The 16,940-nt window shown below is 43.8% G+C and overlaps 1 protein-coding gene across 5 annotated transcripts in view; it reads right to left on the bottom strand.

Annotated features, from left to right (window-relative positions):
- Window positions 1-16,940, bottom strand: part of pip5k1ca (phosphatidylinositol-4-phosphate 5-kinase, type I, gamma a) — a 45,762-nt gene that overhangs the window by 22,780 nt on the left and 6,042 nt on the right. For all 5 annotated transcript variants that reach the window (XM_056413880.1, XM_056413884.1, XM_056413882.1 and 2 more), the window contains 4 exons: window positions 2,541-2,572; window positions 1,872-1,958; window positions 1,499-1,629; window positions 1,294-1,411 (listed from right to left, as the gene is read on the bottom strand). In XM_056413880.1, the coding sequence (XP_056269855.1) occupies window positions 1,294-1,411; window positions 1,499-1,629; window positions 1,872-1,958; window positions 2,541-2,572 (368 nt within the window). The remainder of the gene's footprint in view (window positions 1-1,293; window positions 1,412-1,498; window positions 1,630-1,871; window positions 1,959-2,540; window positions 2,573-16,940) is intronic.

Genomic DNA, 16,940 nt, shown 5'->3' with positions numbered 1-16,940 from the left:
AACACACAGGGGGAAAAATGGTCTGAAGTGTGTGTGAGTGAGAGAGAGAGAGAGAGATGAAGAACATGTCATGCTGCAGTAGCGGTACATCGATTAGATGCAATTAACTGTCAAAAAATGATAATGCTTTTAAATTTGAGCTCCTTTAATTTGCACGTCGGGCTCCTGCTGATATGATGTTGAGCTCTACTAATTAGCTCGTTCTCTCTCTCCGCTGCTTTAAAGCAACTCATCAGCGTGAACTCATGAAGCTGCCTCCGCCGGCTTTTTTTGTGTGCTAATGCTTTGCTTATCAAACATTCCTCTCAGAGGAGCCTGACGTTTAATTTCAAAGCTTTGGAGTCGGAGGAAAAATGTGAAAATGGTCCCAGTGGCGGGTAAAAAAAAAAGGACGAGCTCGTCTTGTTTACACCAGGAGGGTAAATATGACGGACAGCTCAGGTCTTTTTGTCGGAGTGAAGAAAAACATCCGTAGTTTCATCTGTTAGGACCAAAGTCACAAAAACAGACCGTGGAAATACTGCAGTGTTTTCAACACGACATCATATGAACCCACAATCGCATAATTATCATAAACCTCGAGAGCTGCGACAGAAAATCAAGTCCCCCCTACGCAGAACTTCAGTGTAACCAGACCTCAAATTTAAAAAAGGAACGAGTCGGCGCGGCACGTGTGGACGCGTGGGGACGAGTGACCGCGGGCCGGCTGAGCGAGATGGCAGAAAACAGGGCGTTTCCACGTGGTGTTGAGGACCGATGCGTTCAGGGACCACGCAGACATACTGACTGAGCAGCGTATGTATATTCTGTTAGACGCAGCCGTCCCTCTCTTCAACCATCCCCTCTTCCTCCTTCTCCTTTTTCTCGTGTGGTTTCACGGCCTCTCGTCCTTCTTCCCCTCTTGGCTCTCTCACTCATTCCGCAGTTCTCATCTTTATGGATTGCTTTTTTTTAAATTATCCCCCCTGTCTTCCCGCGTTTACGTTCGCCGCTTCCTGGTCTCGCCTCCCTTCCTGTTTACATCCCGCTCGATCGCTCCCTCTCTCTCTCGCTCCTCCGAGTCCATCTGACCCGGGTGGATGCTAAGCTGCTACGGGGCTTCACCTCCACCGTAGCTAGCCGGATCGATGCGTCCTGTTCTATCATCGCGGGGAAAGTTGAGCCGCCGCGCGGTGAGAATTCAACTTAATTGCTTCTGTGCGGCTCGCCACAGTTTCATAACGAAGCAACAAAAAAAAGAGTAGTTCCTCCCGAGGGATTCTCGCTGCACGCTGCGCACACTTCAAGTCTTACCAGGTAGTCGTCCGGCCTGATGCCGAACAGTTCTCTGAAGTAGCGGAAGGCCACGGGAGCGTAGGTTTTAAAGCGGAAGTCCGGGAAATGGTGAGCTGGAGTGAGGTTGCTGCCTTCACTGAAGTACAGAAGAACACCAGTATTAATATGACTGGAAACAAACTGTATGTGTGTGTGTGTGTGTGTGTGTGTGTGCAGCAGAGACCTGGGGAAAAATATGCTCTCCACCACGTAGAAGTCCTGCATCAACACATCTCTCTCCGGCTTGGAGCTCAGGTTGCCCACCGTGTAACCGATGCCCAGCTGGATGGCACCTTTCAAGGCCGAGGATGTGGTCTGTGGAGAGAGAGAGAGAGAGAGAGAGAGAGAGAGAGAGAGAGAGAGAGAGAGAGAGGAGGGAGGGGGGACGTGGTGAGTAAAGTACTTGCCCTTTCTCTAAACCCTCGCAGTCAATGAGCGGATCACTTTAAAGGGGAAAAAAGACCATCACCATTTTACCATTTAATGCTTTTAAAATGCAGTTTTTTTAGGGGCAAAAGTGACTTATTACAATTACATCGTGGTAGAGTCGTCAGTACCTTCTTGTAAGTGGTTTCCCCCGATGCATCCACCCCTCTGTGGCCAATCTTCTTTCCCTGGCCGGGCTGGCCTGAGGATGAGGGCATCTGGAGAGACGAAGAGCGACTTGAGTACCTCTTAATTAACATTGATGATTTTTACTCAATATTTAGAAGAGAGTGAAACCGTACGAATGCACGACATGATTGCGTCGACAAGTACGCCTTAATTTGCGTTATTCTTTCCGTACGCACCCACTTGCTATTTTGAGTGCGTGGCGGAGTTACGACGTACTGACTGACGTATTGACGAGAACCGTGATATTTAAAAATAAATATGGTCATAGACTTGGTCTCCACCTCCCTACACTCGGATTTCAAATGTCATTTATTTTCCAAAAAATTTGCGCAATAAACAAAAGATGAATTTGACTGATAGCGTTATGTTTTCTCTTTAATATTTTTTGGGATTCACTACATTTGGAGGATTAAGATGAATTTTTGGGCAAAGACAAAGAACACTAAAGTGATATTCAAATAGTTTGGGGACATTCTAGTCTTGGCTGACTTGCCAGTCTTCACGCACTGAGCGAGGAACATTAGGATTAGTTGACTCAAATATTAACAGCCTGAGATCCTCTCCCTCAAAAGAGAAGCGTGATATGATCACAGCGACAGATGGAAGCTCACCTCTGTGATGAAGGCTTTCCTTCCAGCAGCATCTGAGGGAGAGAGAGAAAGAGAGAGAGAGAGAGAGAGAGAGAGAGAGAGAGAGGACAGTGTTAGTTGCTTTGAGACACTCAGCATCGTTAGTGCTCCCAGTGACAAAGAAGAGCCCCACACGGCGGACACAGCGGTCCAACATCTTGTGATGACTGTGTCAAACACAAGGGGGGGGGGGCTGTCAGCTAGAGGAACTCCTGCCGTCGCCATCTTGTTTTTTGCTGTTGCATCCAGTGAACACAAGTGACCATATTTGGACTGCAAAGGTGTGACGCAGAGACACCGTCTTACGGCTCTTGGAGCGACCTGTCAATCACAAGCTAGCCCCGCCCTAAACCACAGCCTGCCTTACGGTCTGTTTGACTCTAAATGACCAAAATGTACTAAATGATGACATCATGCTGTATAGAAGAAGACTTGAAACTAGAGACTGAGACATAAACTCATGTTCACTGAGAGAAGTAGAGTCATTAATATAGAACTTCTATACAACCAGAGGAGTCGCCCCCTGGTGGTCAGTAGAGAGAATGCAGCTTTAACACATGAAGCATAGACTTCTATACAACCAGAGGAGTCACCCCCTAGTGGCCAAGTTTAGGACACTTCCACATGGACGTCCCTTTTCAGGAGTCTGCAACCTGGGTTAAACGTAAACATGCATAAACAGTGACGGATAAATCCCGAACACCCTTATAATCGATTTCCAGACCCTTCATTTTACATTTACACGAACGCGAAAAGTGTAAACATGCTGTGAGCCTCTGAAAGTGTGAGTACACGACACGCTCTCCTTCTTCGCAGGCTTTTTAATCCAAATATAACTTACAAATGCAAACGGCACAAATGTAACAAATTTCAGAGTCACAGCAGTCGTCAGTTATGTTGTGATGTTTTTTAAAGTCTAATAACAGGACGCGGGCCAGAAGAGCAATCAGAGGAGTGTTTTTGCCAGAAAGGCCAGAAATAGATGCATAATTATAGTCGACCACTCAACATAATAATGGAGACGAGGCTCAGGAGGGCAAGAGAGGGGGAACACAAAATGAGCAAAAGAAAGAGTGGAAGGAGACATAATGAGGGGAGGAGAGAGAGAGAGAGAGAGCTTCAGACGGTGTGAGTCAGGCAGATTTATTCCCACTCTGTTTTCTTCAGAACCAACATCACACTCAGCCGCCCAGATGGTGGAATTTAGAGAGAAACAGCAGACGTGTCAACGGCAGTTTGAAATAAAAGTGAGGATACGAATATCACCGATGAGATAAAATAATTCTCATTGGGAAGACGAGTTTTATTGATGTTTACTTTTCCTATTTTTCTCTCACTTTGCCTCATCAGAAGTCGCATTAGTGCCGATTCTGGTCGGATGGATTTGATTCCATCTCTGCATCGACTGTATGAGCCCCCGATGTTCTGTGTGCATTGCAGGATAGTAATGAATCGACATGCACGTGTATTACGACAGCGTAGCGCGGCTTTTGTAGGTCGTTACATTTCCATCGAGAAAAATAATTGGATGCTCTCAGCGATTTTTAAAGTAGGGATGCCCCCAAAACCCGGTTCTAAATGGGAGCGGGCGGAGTCATGCTGTACTCCACTCCGACACACACACACACACCAGGCTGAGAAACCCACATGGAGGCGAAGAGAACAAGATCTAAAGTGCGGCTACGTTTTACTCCAGTAGAACTCTCGTTGTCACAAATGCAATAAAACCCTCAAAAGGTAAAGAAGGTAACAATCAAAAGTTTATCAAACCTTTCATAACATAAATCTGCAAAAAAGCACCTTTAACCGTAGTGTAAATACAAGAATAACTAGAACGGCACTCGGTAGAGCGCATACCTTCGCATATCACAAGATTGGGCATTGAATTATGAACATTTTGGCATTAGTTGCATGCCAATTGGACAAAAATGTATCGTGCTATGGTAAAAAAAAGATTTTGACCTTTCCATGACCTTGACCTTTGACCCGATTGATCCCAAAATCTAATCAAATGGTCCCCGGATAATAACCAATCATCCCACCAAATTCCATGTGATTCAAAAAGATTTGACCTATTCATGACCTTTGACCTTGACCTTTGACCCGATCGATCCCAAAATCTAATCAACTGGCCCCCGGATAATAAACAATCATCCCACCAAATTGCGATTCGGTTTAATACTTTTTGAGTTTTGCGAATAACACGCATACAAATAAATAAATAAATACACGGCGATCAAAACATAACCTTCCGGCATTTTCAATGCGAAGGTAATGAAGCCATGTCAACACAATTGACTTTTTTTTGGATGCAAACAAAGCCATCGACAACTAATACACCAAGACCCTGGAAATAAAACAGCTAAATGATGTAAAGCACATTTTCCAGTGTGAATAGTTGCACGTGTGTGTATTCTACCACGGCATATCAAAACGTCTGCTGTAAAAACAACCAAAGCATGACAGGAGGGGAGACTAGACGTTCTGGCTGTAATCTCTGGAGGCTCCGAACCGTCTATAAACCCATATATAAATGAAGCTCCCTCCCCAGCTGAGGCGCTAACCGCTAACAGATAACCTGCACGACCCGGTGTCACTCAGGAGCGGCGCAGCTCGACTCGGTTGGATTGATAGCCGGCCTCTCCGGTCTCCGCCCGCCTCTCGTGGACGGCCATGTGACTGAGCCACAGCTCGCCTGCCACCCCCTCCTCCTGCTATCTGTCTCTAACCCCCCCCCCCCACCCCCGTCACACATTTGCACGGGGATGAGCGAGCACAAGCGTGCCAATTGCGAACCCGGCAACGCTCCCGAGCTGGAACATCGAGGGAATCAAATTTGAGGGACAAGAAAAAGAAGAAGAAAATGAAGGAATGCAGATAATTAGAGAGGAGGCTCTTCTGCTTGTCACCGTCACATTCTACTTATGTGTGTGGATGCATGTAAACAGCTGGCTACCTGTCGTTCCAGGTGTGTCTGTTCCCTGTGTATGTGTGCATGTATATGTATGTGTGTGTGTGTGTGTGTGTATGTGTGTGTCTCACGTATCTTAATGCCACCACATCTTTTCCTTTCCGCATGACTGCACCTGTTAAGACTGTCTTCAATGTGGATATGTGTGAGTCTGTGACAGCTAGTGGAGACTACAGGTTTAAAGGCACAGTGTTTGTGTATGTGTGTGTGTGTGTGTGTATGTGTGTGTATAGTGAATAAGTCAGGCTGTGTGTTTCCATACATGTGCTCCATCCCTGATGGACTTCGTGACAGTTTAACCAGAAACACAGAACGATTTGTCAAATAATAACTCAGAAATTCAACCGTCATAATTATTTATATTAATAATATCATTATTAATGATAATTATTCATAACAATATAATAATATCATCAATTAAATTACGTTATCAACCTATCGTGCGTTATTTAGCACTATTTTGAGCTTTGGACATGACCTTGATTTTTTAATTATTTTTTGTTTACATGCGTGTTTGTTGACATGTGTGTTTGTTTACATGCGTGTTTGTTTACAGAACAATGTCAGCAAAGCTTTTTCCGACATGACGCCAAAATAAACATCCATCGTAAGACTTGGACGTTGCGCATGTTACAAAGCCCCGAGAGTCCATTGTATTTATCTTTTGAGGATATTTATTAGATATTTTACTCATACCAATTCTATCGCTCGAATACCTTTAAGATTTAAAATTCTATTCCGTTTTGAAAGAATGCACTTGCATATTTATGCTATGATATAATCTTTATATAAAAATGGACCGGCCTTTCCCAAACAGTTAATCTCACTTGAAACAAAGCTATTAATTGATTTAAATCATAACAATACAATTACTATTAGCCTTAAACATCGAGATAATCCCGTTATTATCATTTCTCCTAACATATCCAGTATATATTTTTGTTTTAATAAAGCGCATGCAGCCGTACCGTTTCTTTTTACCTTTATATGACCTTTGTGGATTTACATAATATATTCCAATATTCTATCTCCCCTCAGCAGCATGCAGTGAAAACACGATTACCACGACTATGAATTAAATCGCGGTACGACAGACGGCTAACGCAGGAAGAGCGATGTGCGAGCGTCCGAGTAGGAGCCGCGCATTTAAATGCTGTGCATTTAATTTATGTTTGCGGCAGACCTGAAACGTAATCGCGTTATGATTACGGGCAACCGACTGTGAGAGCAAGTGAGAAACCCCTGACACTGAAGAGATAACAACGGGCATAAAGACGATGAGAGCATATCACAGGGTTCAGACGCAGAAGCACAGGGCTCTCAGGTCTCACGCATTGAGCGTGAGACTCACGCATTTCGGTCGTATCTCACGCACTCCCGCCACACATCGAATTCCTCACGCTGAAAAAACCTCTCGGCTATTTAATGCTTGAATGCAGGGGTGCTCAATACGCCGATCGATTGTTCCGCTGCAGAGCTCCGACGCCGGTCTGCCCGCATTGGGTTGGAGCAAAAAAATAGTTACTAGCACCCCCCGTCAACAACTCTTTTCGGCTCGATGCAACGGTCAGCTGTATCGGGTGCTGATGGAAATCTCACGCTTGCCTGTCTTCAAAACTTGAGAGCCCTGGAAGCAGGAGGCGGGAGTCACGACGATAAAGGTACGAGAGCGCTTCTATTTGAGTTTTTACATTTCATGAAGGCTTCAGCCTTCAGAGAGAGAGATAGAGTTAACACCCCGTCCGTTTACTGCAGCTTCAACAGGTGGAAGTGCTTCGGAAAGAGGACACGAGGGCGCGGAAACGACAAATAAGAGCAGCGCAAATCAAATAGCTCCCGGCTGAGGCGGTTGCCGAGCCGGCCCGCTATGCGCTGGTTTAATGGCTCGCTCTCGCACCCCTTTGAGAGAGAGAGAGAGAGAGCGGTCCATTACCCGCTGGTGATGGGAGCCGCGGGAGGTGAAGTGAAGAACCGGCGTAATTCTTTCACACACAAACCCTACGTTTGTCGCAGGATGTGAAACCGCCGCACGGTCGACACAGACTTTTACAAGCCCTATAGTACCTTTTATTTATTTATCTTTGTACATGTAAGTCACAGAGTTCTGCTCTCTATTCCCCGATCCCCCATTTTTTATGAAAGAATGCGGTTTAACAATGAGGTTCGGACCGCTCCAGCTCATTTGCATACAAGGACACATACAGTAAATGTCACGCATAAATAAATGAAAAAAATACATGTGGACACATAAATAGAGACATAAATAAATGAAAAAATACAGAAATGTAGAAAAAGATTTATTTAATCATATCCTGTTTAGGTATAACTGTATTTATACATTTATTTATTCCTATATTTATTTATACAATTATTTAAGCATTTATTTATTTATTCCTGTATTTATAAATTTATTTATTTATTCCTATATTTATTTAAGTATTTATATATTTATTCCTGTATGTATTTATACATTTATTTATTCCTATATTTATTTATACATTTATTTATTTCTGTATTTATTTATACATTTATTACTATATTTATTTATACATTTATTTAAGCATTTATTTATGTATTTCTGTATTTATTTATACATTTATTTAAGCATTTATTTATTTATTTATTCCTGTATTTATTCCTGCATTTATTTATTTATACTTAATTCATTTTCTGCCCTCCATAATTTTTTTAATGATTTACAGCGGACTTTCATTAAAACCCCTTAACCGTGACACTGAGCGGTTGTAACATGCATTACGATCCGCATCCTGAAGCAGTAAATGTATAAACAAATATATATTCGCTCTGACCTCATGTTTATATTCCATCACACACACACAAACATGCCTGGCAGAAGAAGAGGCAGAATAAAACCAGCAGCAGCCTCGTATGACGTACCAAGAGGAACCGACAGTAACCGAGGCGCTGGAAGAAAGAAAAAAAAGGGTGTTTGCATCGCTGCCGTTTAATCACCGAGAAAAATACAATACGCTCTCACGGTTTAGCGGGTTGGATTTGTCACTGCAGTTAATTGCCGCTTAAATTCTGAAATAATTTGTTTTTAAACTACATCGACAAAACAGCAGCAGATCTATACGACGGCTTCGAGGCTAAACCAATCCAACACATATAGTGACTCTGGTGCATCAACCAATTGTTAGGGATACACACACGACACCGCAGAAATCCATAACTCTGTCGGGGGAAAAAACTAACAAGGCGACCCCACTCGATACAAGGAGGGGTCAAAATACAGTCGGCTCTTTTGGTCTGTGTTTTTTTTTTGTGGCGAGCGACGCAGACGAGAGGAGTGGTTGTTTAAAATGTTAATTCAGGGTTAACCTCAGCCTGGTTCACATCACACAGGAGAGTTACGCAACAGCGATGGCGGCTGTTTCGGCAGAGGGAAGGCAAACTGATCCCGAGTCAGTGTCTTCGGGCCAATTCCACCCTTGATCTCGGGAGGGTGTGTTTTACGTGGATCTCTCATCTCTGGCCCAGAGTGGGAAAGCGAGTAATAAAAAAAAGGCAGTAAATGCACAAAAGGCTTCATCAATGTGATGTTTACTCTGTGTGCACACACACACACACACACACGGTTATAATGATCTCCAGGCTCCCGGTCATTATATCCAGACACCGTGACATCTGCACAGTTCTTCCACAGCCGTCGCTTCTGGAACACTTGTTATTGTCGTAACAGCTGTATGTTGGACAAGAATGGACTTAACAGAGACGCAACACTTGCAATCTTTATACTATTTAAAAGGACTAGTTAAGCTTGTTTGCGAATGTTGGCAAAGAGTTAGATAAGAGGATCAATAGCACCTTCAATTCTGTAAAGTAAAAAATGAGGCTTAGAATGGAGAGTAAGTCCCTCAAAAGGAGTCTGAGCACCCACATGATAACCACCACCTGTTCGTGTACAAATAAAATAATAATACATAATGTGATGTACACCTGTTCATTTAACTCCTGGCAGGCAAAGCCAATAAGAGATGGGCATGAGACCTCAATAATAAATGAATGCGAGTACTGTTAGGTTGTAGTGGATTTTATGTACTCTTGCACATGTAAATAAGGAACTCTTACGTTTTAAATAATGCATATAGAAAGATAATTTACATAGCGGATATTAGGGAGGAATATTCTGAATAATGTATTATAAAAGCATTGACAAGTATGATCACTGTATTATATTTGTAACTGTAAGGTTAATTGTATGATGTTTTATTGTTCTCATAACTATAGGATGTTGATGGTACGAATGAGATGGTTTTATTATGGGATGAGTGTGTTTCTCTTGAGATGGTGGCTGTTTTCCTGTTAAGGCTCTTGTTCTGAAAAGTCTAAAACCGGAAGTAGAACTCCGAACAGGAAGCGAAAAGAGCTGTTATCTCTCGAGGCTCGTAAAATATGGAATTCACTTCAAATGCCCATCACCAAAAAACTATTCTTCCAAAAATCCCATTTGTTTTTTCTTACCACCTCTTATGTGATTCGAGTCACTTCTGTGCAGAAGGCGGACGCATAAATAAAACATGGATAGAAGGGTTTTCATGTCACGGTATCCTGGTTTCTTTCAGAATAATGCAGCACAACCCAACACTAATTCACGATCAAACATACAAATTCTTCTCCGGTGTGGATGGATATCTGAGTAAGCGTCCGAGCGTGTCGATAACTCCTCTGGAAATGACCATTCCTCCTGGATCAGTGCCCGGCCGGCTACTTGGACGTCGACGCTAATAATTAGGGAGTCATCGACTTCCAAACGCCAAGCTTTTCAAAAGAGGCTTTGAGGGTTCCTCGCAATTACTGCACCCTGGCAGAATAATATGCTCACAGCTCAATCCTTATTCTGCATGCATGTACACACACACACACACACACACACACACAGAGTAATGTCAGCTCCATGCAGACGACAGAAGGAAGTATGGTTGAACACACGTCTTAAACTGGCGTATTGCTGCCGGCACTCATCTGCAAAGTACATTTCCCCTCAGCAGTCCTCTGATTTACTGAACAAAGCGGTGTGCACAGAGCTGGAGGATGGGGGGGGGGGGTGCTCCGTCCTCTGCTGTCAGTGCATATCATACACTTTGTACAATACAGTGAACGTGTGGCGGAAGCAGCGGCTGGAGAGGACATCTTTTCACGATGCCAAGTCATCCGTTACGATCAATGGCGGTCTTAATAAAAAGCTTCCTGGCTTCGAAAAAAACCCCGTCCCTTTGAGACGTTTAGCTGGGAGCCGGGCGATGAGAGATGCAGAGCAGCGACAGTTTGCATTCAGGCGAGCTGCTTTTTTCCCTTTTTTACAAATGGAGTCTTTACGAACTGCAGGGCGGCGAGTTATTATTTTCTTCGTAGATTCATTTGTTGTTGTTGTCGTTGATTGTTAGGAGATAGTGAGACATGCGGGTCACAATTTCATCTTTATGTTTAAATTATTTTTTCCCCCCAACAAACAGTAGAATTTAATTTAATAAATAAATCAGTTTACTCTCATAGAAACAGGAAAAATGAGAAGCTGGATCCAGGGAATTGAAAGAAATTAGAAATGCAAATCAAGTTCCTCTCTTGAACCACAAATCGATAAAGCCACTAATTGTCTGAGCTCTAGTCGTGTCTAATATCTAGTAGTAATAGTGTCTAATAGTATGTTGTTTATAAAACTCAATCAACTAGACAAGAAATCAACAAGAGAGTCAAAGAACGCGATTGTGATCAATTGTAGCTCGTCACAGCCTCAAGGATTCAAAGATTTGCTTTTCTCATTAAGTTCTATGCAATTATAGCACTGAGGTTTTTTGCTTTTCACTTTCAGGAAGAACATTTTTTTAAATTCACTTATTGACATTTTAGTTTAAATTGCCACTTAAGGATTACAGGGAAAAAAGACAAATGCTAAATGATGCTCGCCTGCGCCTTTTCATACAAGGTAACCGATACCCATTTTCAAGAGAAATACATCCATCCATTCATTCATCTATTCATATTTCCATCTATTCATCCATCTATTCATATATCCATCCATCCATCTATTCATATATCCATCCATCCATCCATCTATTCATATATCCATCCATCTATCTATTCATATATCCATCCATCCATCAATCTATTCATATATCCATCCATCCATCTATTCATATATCCATCTTTTCATCCATCTATTCATATATCCATCCATTCATATATCCATCCATTCTTCCATCTATTCATATATCCATCCATCCATCCATCCATCCATTCATCCACCTATTCATCCATCCATCCATCCGTTTCAGAGCTGGAACCCCTTTCTTCACTCGTTGGCGTAACCCCAGTTGACCGGGCTTCACCCAAACACACGAGCAGACAGACGGCAAGATGTAAATCCAGTTAAATCATGGTCGCTATTATTCTACTATCCCTAATCCCAATCCCATTCTCTCCAACTGTCTGGATTATAAGGATGAGGACAGGTGGGGGACAATAGACCGTCTGTCTGGTTTTATGGGTTGTTGGCTGTCTCTGCTCTGACTCAACACTCGGGGGAAACGGTGACAAAGAATACTCTCTCGTATGAAACCCGGAGCGTATCGATTGACTCAACGGCTCTCAACATGGCGGGAGGAGCTAACAGTGCAAATAGTTCTGAAACAGAGTTTAAATGATGACGGCGTCGGTCGGGACCGGTTGGTTATGATCCGGTTGGTTATGATCCGGTTGGTTATGATCCGGTTGGTTATGAGCCGGTTGGTTATGAGTCGGTTGGTTATGATCCGGTCGGTTATGAGTCGGTCGGTTATGATCCGGTTGGTTATCCGGTTGGTTATGAGTCGGTTGGTTATGATCCGGTTGGTTATGAGCCGGTCGGTTATGAGCTGGTGGCGGTGAGCTAGCCAGTGGGGCACGCCCACATGTCGCATATCCACTATCCCGTTACGCAGCAAATAACTGTTTGCCGCTGTATTAAGGCTCTGATTCTCATCTGGAGGACCTTTGAATAATTCATACACCGTCCTTGATGGAGGGAACGGCTGTATTTCTGGTAAAGGGCAAATACAATTGCAAACATTATTAAAATGCCAGACCTGCCTTCACTCGCGTCTGCCTCCGCCGCCCTGATCCATCGAGCTTTCAAACTGTCAGGGAGAAGTGGACGAGATGATTGGCCTGGCAGCGGCCGACAGCGGCTAACAAGCTCCGGCCTAAATCTCTCCGCCGCTCAGGAGAGGCTGCAACATTTGCATCTATATTTCAGATCGCGGAGCAGACTGGTGGAACAGGTGGCTATGAAAGTGTAATTCCTTTTCCCCTCGGAGAAACCTGAAAGCTCAGCGGACGTTTGAAATGGAAATTGGGGAAAGTGGGGAGACGCAAGAAGAAAAGTGTTAGCAGTGCGGCCGAGACCTGACAGAATATCACAGTAGTGTGTACACACACACACACACACCACAGGGACACACACACACCTTCGGGAGTCAATGCAACAGCAAATGCAGACGCCTGCTTGAATGTGATGCCGTCTGCGTCGGTACGAAACATCAGGAGAAGAGTTGTGATAATATTAATATGGCGGGACTGATGTGTCAAGAGTGTCTCGCTGCTCCCGAGGAGAAGAGCAGGGTTGCAGCAACAATGCTCTCCGGGCGTCAATTGGCACACATGTGCTCTGAACTCTTACGGAATTTCAGTATGTTTTTCACCGCTAAGCTTCCGGATCAGAACCGAGCTCAGTGACCCTGATAAAGGGCAATTCGAAAAACACGGAGAAACAAAAGGTCCTTTTACGGAGAGGAGAGGAGAGGAGAGGAGAGGAGAGGAGAGGAGAGGAGAGAGGAGAGGGGAGGAGAGTGCGTCGGGAGTCATGGGAGTGGATCATATACAAATAAACAGGGTGGGGATCAGCCCGACTCCTGTTATTGCTGACAGCGGCATCCCGGTGCCTCAGTGGAGGGTAATCTGCTCGAGCTACAGACGGAGCACAGTTGCGGAACAGTGTGGAGTCACTGTCGCTCGTACCTGCGCGGAAAAATCTACGCACACGCCTGCAGATTTAGTTTGACACCTCGGGCTGCCGAGCTGAATACAAATAAAACAGCGAGCTGTTATTCCTATATATACTTAACAATGTGTAACTGTCACAAAGCTGTGGTGCAAACGACTCACCGGACTGTTTTCCTGAGTTCCTGTGCTCCTCAGAATCAGGACTTACTGTTCATTCACAAACAGACGACAGCAATGTGGACTTCAATTATCCCAGCATGCCCCTTAAACTTAAGACATGCTCCACCACACAGGTCACCTCTGCAGGCTTCCATCTGTAGGGACACACTCAGCGAGGGCAGACGATCTGGTGTTGTGGCATCCTCAGGTATACGGTTGGTTACTCAGCTCCTGGTGTATCGTTCACCGCCCCTACTTACAGAAAGCTGCCTCTATCTCTTACGCACACTGTTCGGGCCAAATGAATACGCACAGAAAAACAGCAACAGCTGCCTTTTGTAAATAAAAAATAAAATGCAGCAAATAGCAAAGCATGCAGCTCCAAACTGGATAGGAAATCGAGGCTTCTTCTCTAAGCCGACCCCAGGATATCAAAACATGGAGGAGACGGATATCCCTCTGTGACTGGAGATGAGTGAAGATTTGATTTTGTGCGTATTCAGAATATATGTATGATTGAAATCGCCTCGAAAATGCAGAAAGTAGGAATTCTGATTGTGGCATTCCCCTCTGGTTCCCTTTAGAAAACCTCTCATTTAACTACAGAAGGGGTCCGACAATCTGCTCCAGTCGGTCCTGCTTCTGGTTCCCCCTGTGCAGGGCCCAGCAATACAGCGTCGGCCCCCAGCAGCGTGCTGATGGCGTTGGCTTCCAGCGGGGAGCAGCGAGGCGAAGCTCTGCTCCCGGAGTCTGAGCTGCAGACGTTTTTTAGTGAACCTGCGTGATTGGATTTTGCGCTGAATCCAACCCGGTGGAATCGATGACAAGCATTAAAAGCTATGTAAAAATATTATAACATGATAATGATTCTGTTTCATAGGTCAAACTGTACTGTGCACTACAGACTTCCCCTTAATATGGCTCCCCCTCCATTATCCTCACCATCCTTCCTTACATGCGTATGCATTCAGGAGAGGAGTCTGCTGATTATATAAAAGCTTCGCCTGAGATGACGGGCGAGCTCTGCTTCCACATCAGTGTGCCCGTTTGAGAAATCAAAAGCACGTCACTGCAGTAGGTGCAGAGCGTGTCAGTAAATCTTCCATCGAGATAAACCCTGATGTGATTGATCTGCACGTCACACATTTCATTTATTTACACTACACACATACACACACATTTCATTTTCATTTACACTACACACATACACTTTGCATTTTGCACACTCTGTCTATATTTAATATTGTTATATTTAATTTAATTTTACACTGCAGTCATTAGTATTGTATTATATTTGTGTATGCATATATGTTGTGTATATATATATATACATATATAATTTATTTTGTATTTTATATTTTACTTTGTATACTTTGCACAGTCATTGTATTATATTTGTTTGTGTGTGTGTATATATAAATACATATATGTTTCATTGTATATACATATATATACTTCATTTTGTATTTTATATTTTACTTGAATACATCTATTTCTTTCATCCCTGTTTTTTATATTTTATATTTTATATTTTATTCTCGTGTGTTTAGTTTATTGGTGCTGTTACTGTGACGACAAATTTCCCCTTGGGGATTAATAAAGTATATCTATCTATCTAAACCCGACCAACCAGAGCGGTAAATCCAACACAGAAGCTTTCCGTCGACTGGTGCCACGCTGTCTGAAAATGAAAAGTAGTTGTTCATAAATCAATTCTTTTTAAAAGGTTATCTGGAGGCTTATATCAGCTTCCACTGAGCGAGAAGCAGGGTACACACTGTGCAGGTCTATTCCAGGGCTCACACACACACACACACACGTACACGAACACATTAACGACGGGCAATTTGGAGTTTCCACTTCACCTAGCGTGAATGTTTTAGGACTGTGGAGGGAAAACGCGAGGAGGAAACCAAACGTAGACTAACGTGCAAACACAGAGAAGCTCCGGGTTGGAACCCAGGACGCTCTTGCTGTGAGGCAGCAGTGCTGCTGCCCGCTGGGGCCGGACAACCCATCGAATATTATGTGCGATTTGGGAATGAACCACAGCGATGGAGACGTTTAATCTGCATGCACGGTAGAAGAGTAACGAAAATGCACTGAATTCAAGGTGAAGAAGAACCATATTTACCTTCGCATTGAAAATGCGGAAGGTAATGTTTTGATCGCCGTGTATTTATTTATTTATTTATTTGTATGCGTGTTACTCGCATAACTCAAAAAGTATTAAACCGAATCGCATGAAATTTGGTGGGATAATTGGTTATTATCCGGGGACCATTTGATTAGATTTTGGGATCGATCGGGTCAAAGGTCATGGTCAAGGTCATGAAAAGGTCAAAATCTACTTTTTACCATAGCGCGATCAATTTCTATCCAATTGCCATGCAACTAATGCCAACATGTTCATAATTCAATGCCCAATCTTGTGATATGCGAAGGTATGTGCCCGTTCTAGTTTCAGTCTTATTTTGCTGCAATAAATGTGTTCGCGATCTCAACATTTATCATATTAATCGTGACTATCATATCGAAGCAGCTCCGTCGTACCAGTACGAGCTTGGCAATCACCGTAGTTCCCTGCTGCTGTTGCAGAGAAACTTCCCTTCTTCCCTCGTCACCAGAATAGGTGCAATCACTGGAGCCCCAAGCAGGCAGCAACTCTAATTCCATGTGGGTGTTGAAGATGGGTTTCGACTGCTTTATGCTCCCGGTGCTGCCGGTTATGAAACTATACTAGCCGGCGCAGTGGGCACGGTAATTCTCCTAATTGAAAACAGCGGGCCTCACTTCCCCTCTGAGCGTAGAAGAAATGAACTGAGCCTCAACCAGCAGGCGCAGACAACCCCTTTACAGCTGCAAAGTCGCCATGGCGATAAGAGCATGCAGCCTGGGATTCTTCACATCTCCTTATTCATGTCTCCAGCTCCTGTATTTACTCTCTCACCCCCCCCCACCCTCACTCATCTCCGCACTACAATTTCAAAACAAATAGAAAATCTGAACAAAAAGCACAAGGACAAACAACAGCTGAGCATACACTGACAAGCCTGCCCTGTGCATTGGCCACCGGGCACGCAAAGAGCGAGAGACCTTGAAGAACTAACGAGGAGGAAGCAAAGAGATGGCAAATTCCACAGAAGGCAAACACCCTTTGTGCGCCTCCGTCGGCAACTCTGACCGGCCTTGCCTAAAGCGGAGAACTGAGAAAGGAATAGACGGATGGAGAGTGACAAATGAGTTGCTGA

Source organism: Pseudoliparis swirei, chromosome 5 (assembly GCF_029220125.1).
Source record: "Pseudoliparis swirei isolate HS2019 ecotype Mariana Trench chromosome 5, NWPU_hadal_v1, whole genome shotgun sequence".
Taxonomy (NCBI): domain Eukaryota; kingdom Metazoa; phylum Chordata; class Actinopteri; order Perciformes; family Liparidae; genus Pseudoliparis; species Pseudoliparis swirei.
The sequence above is the reverse complement of the archived record's forward strand: the minus strand, read 5'-3'. Positions and strand labels throughout refer to the sequence as shown.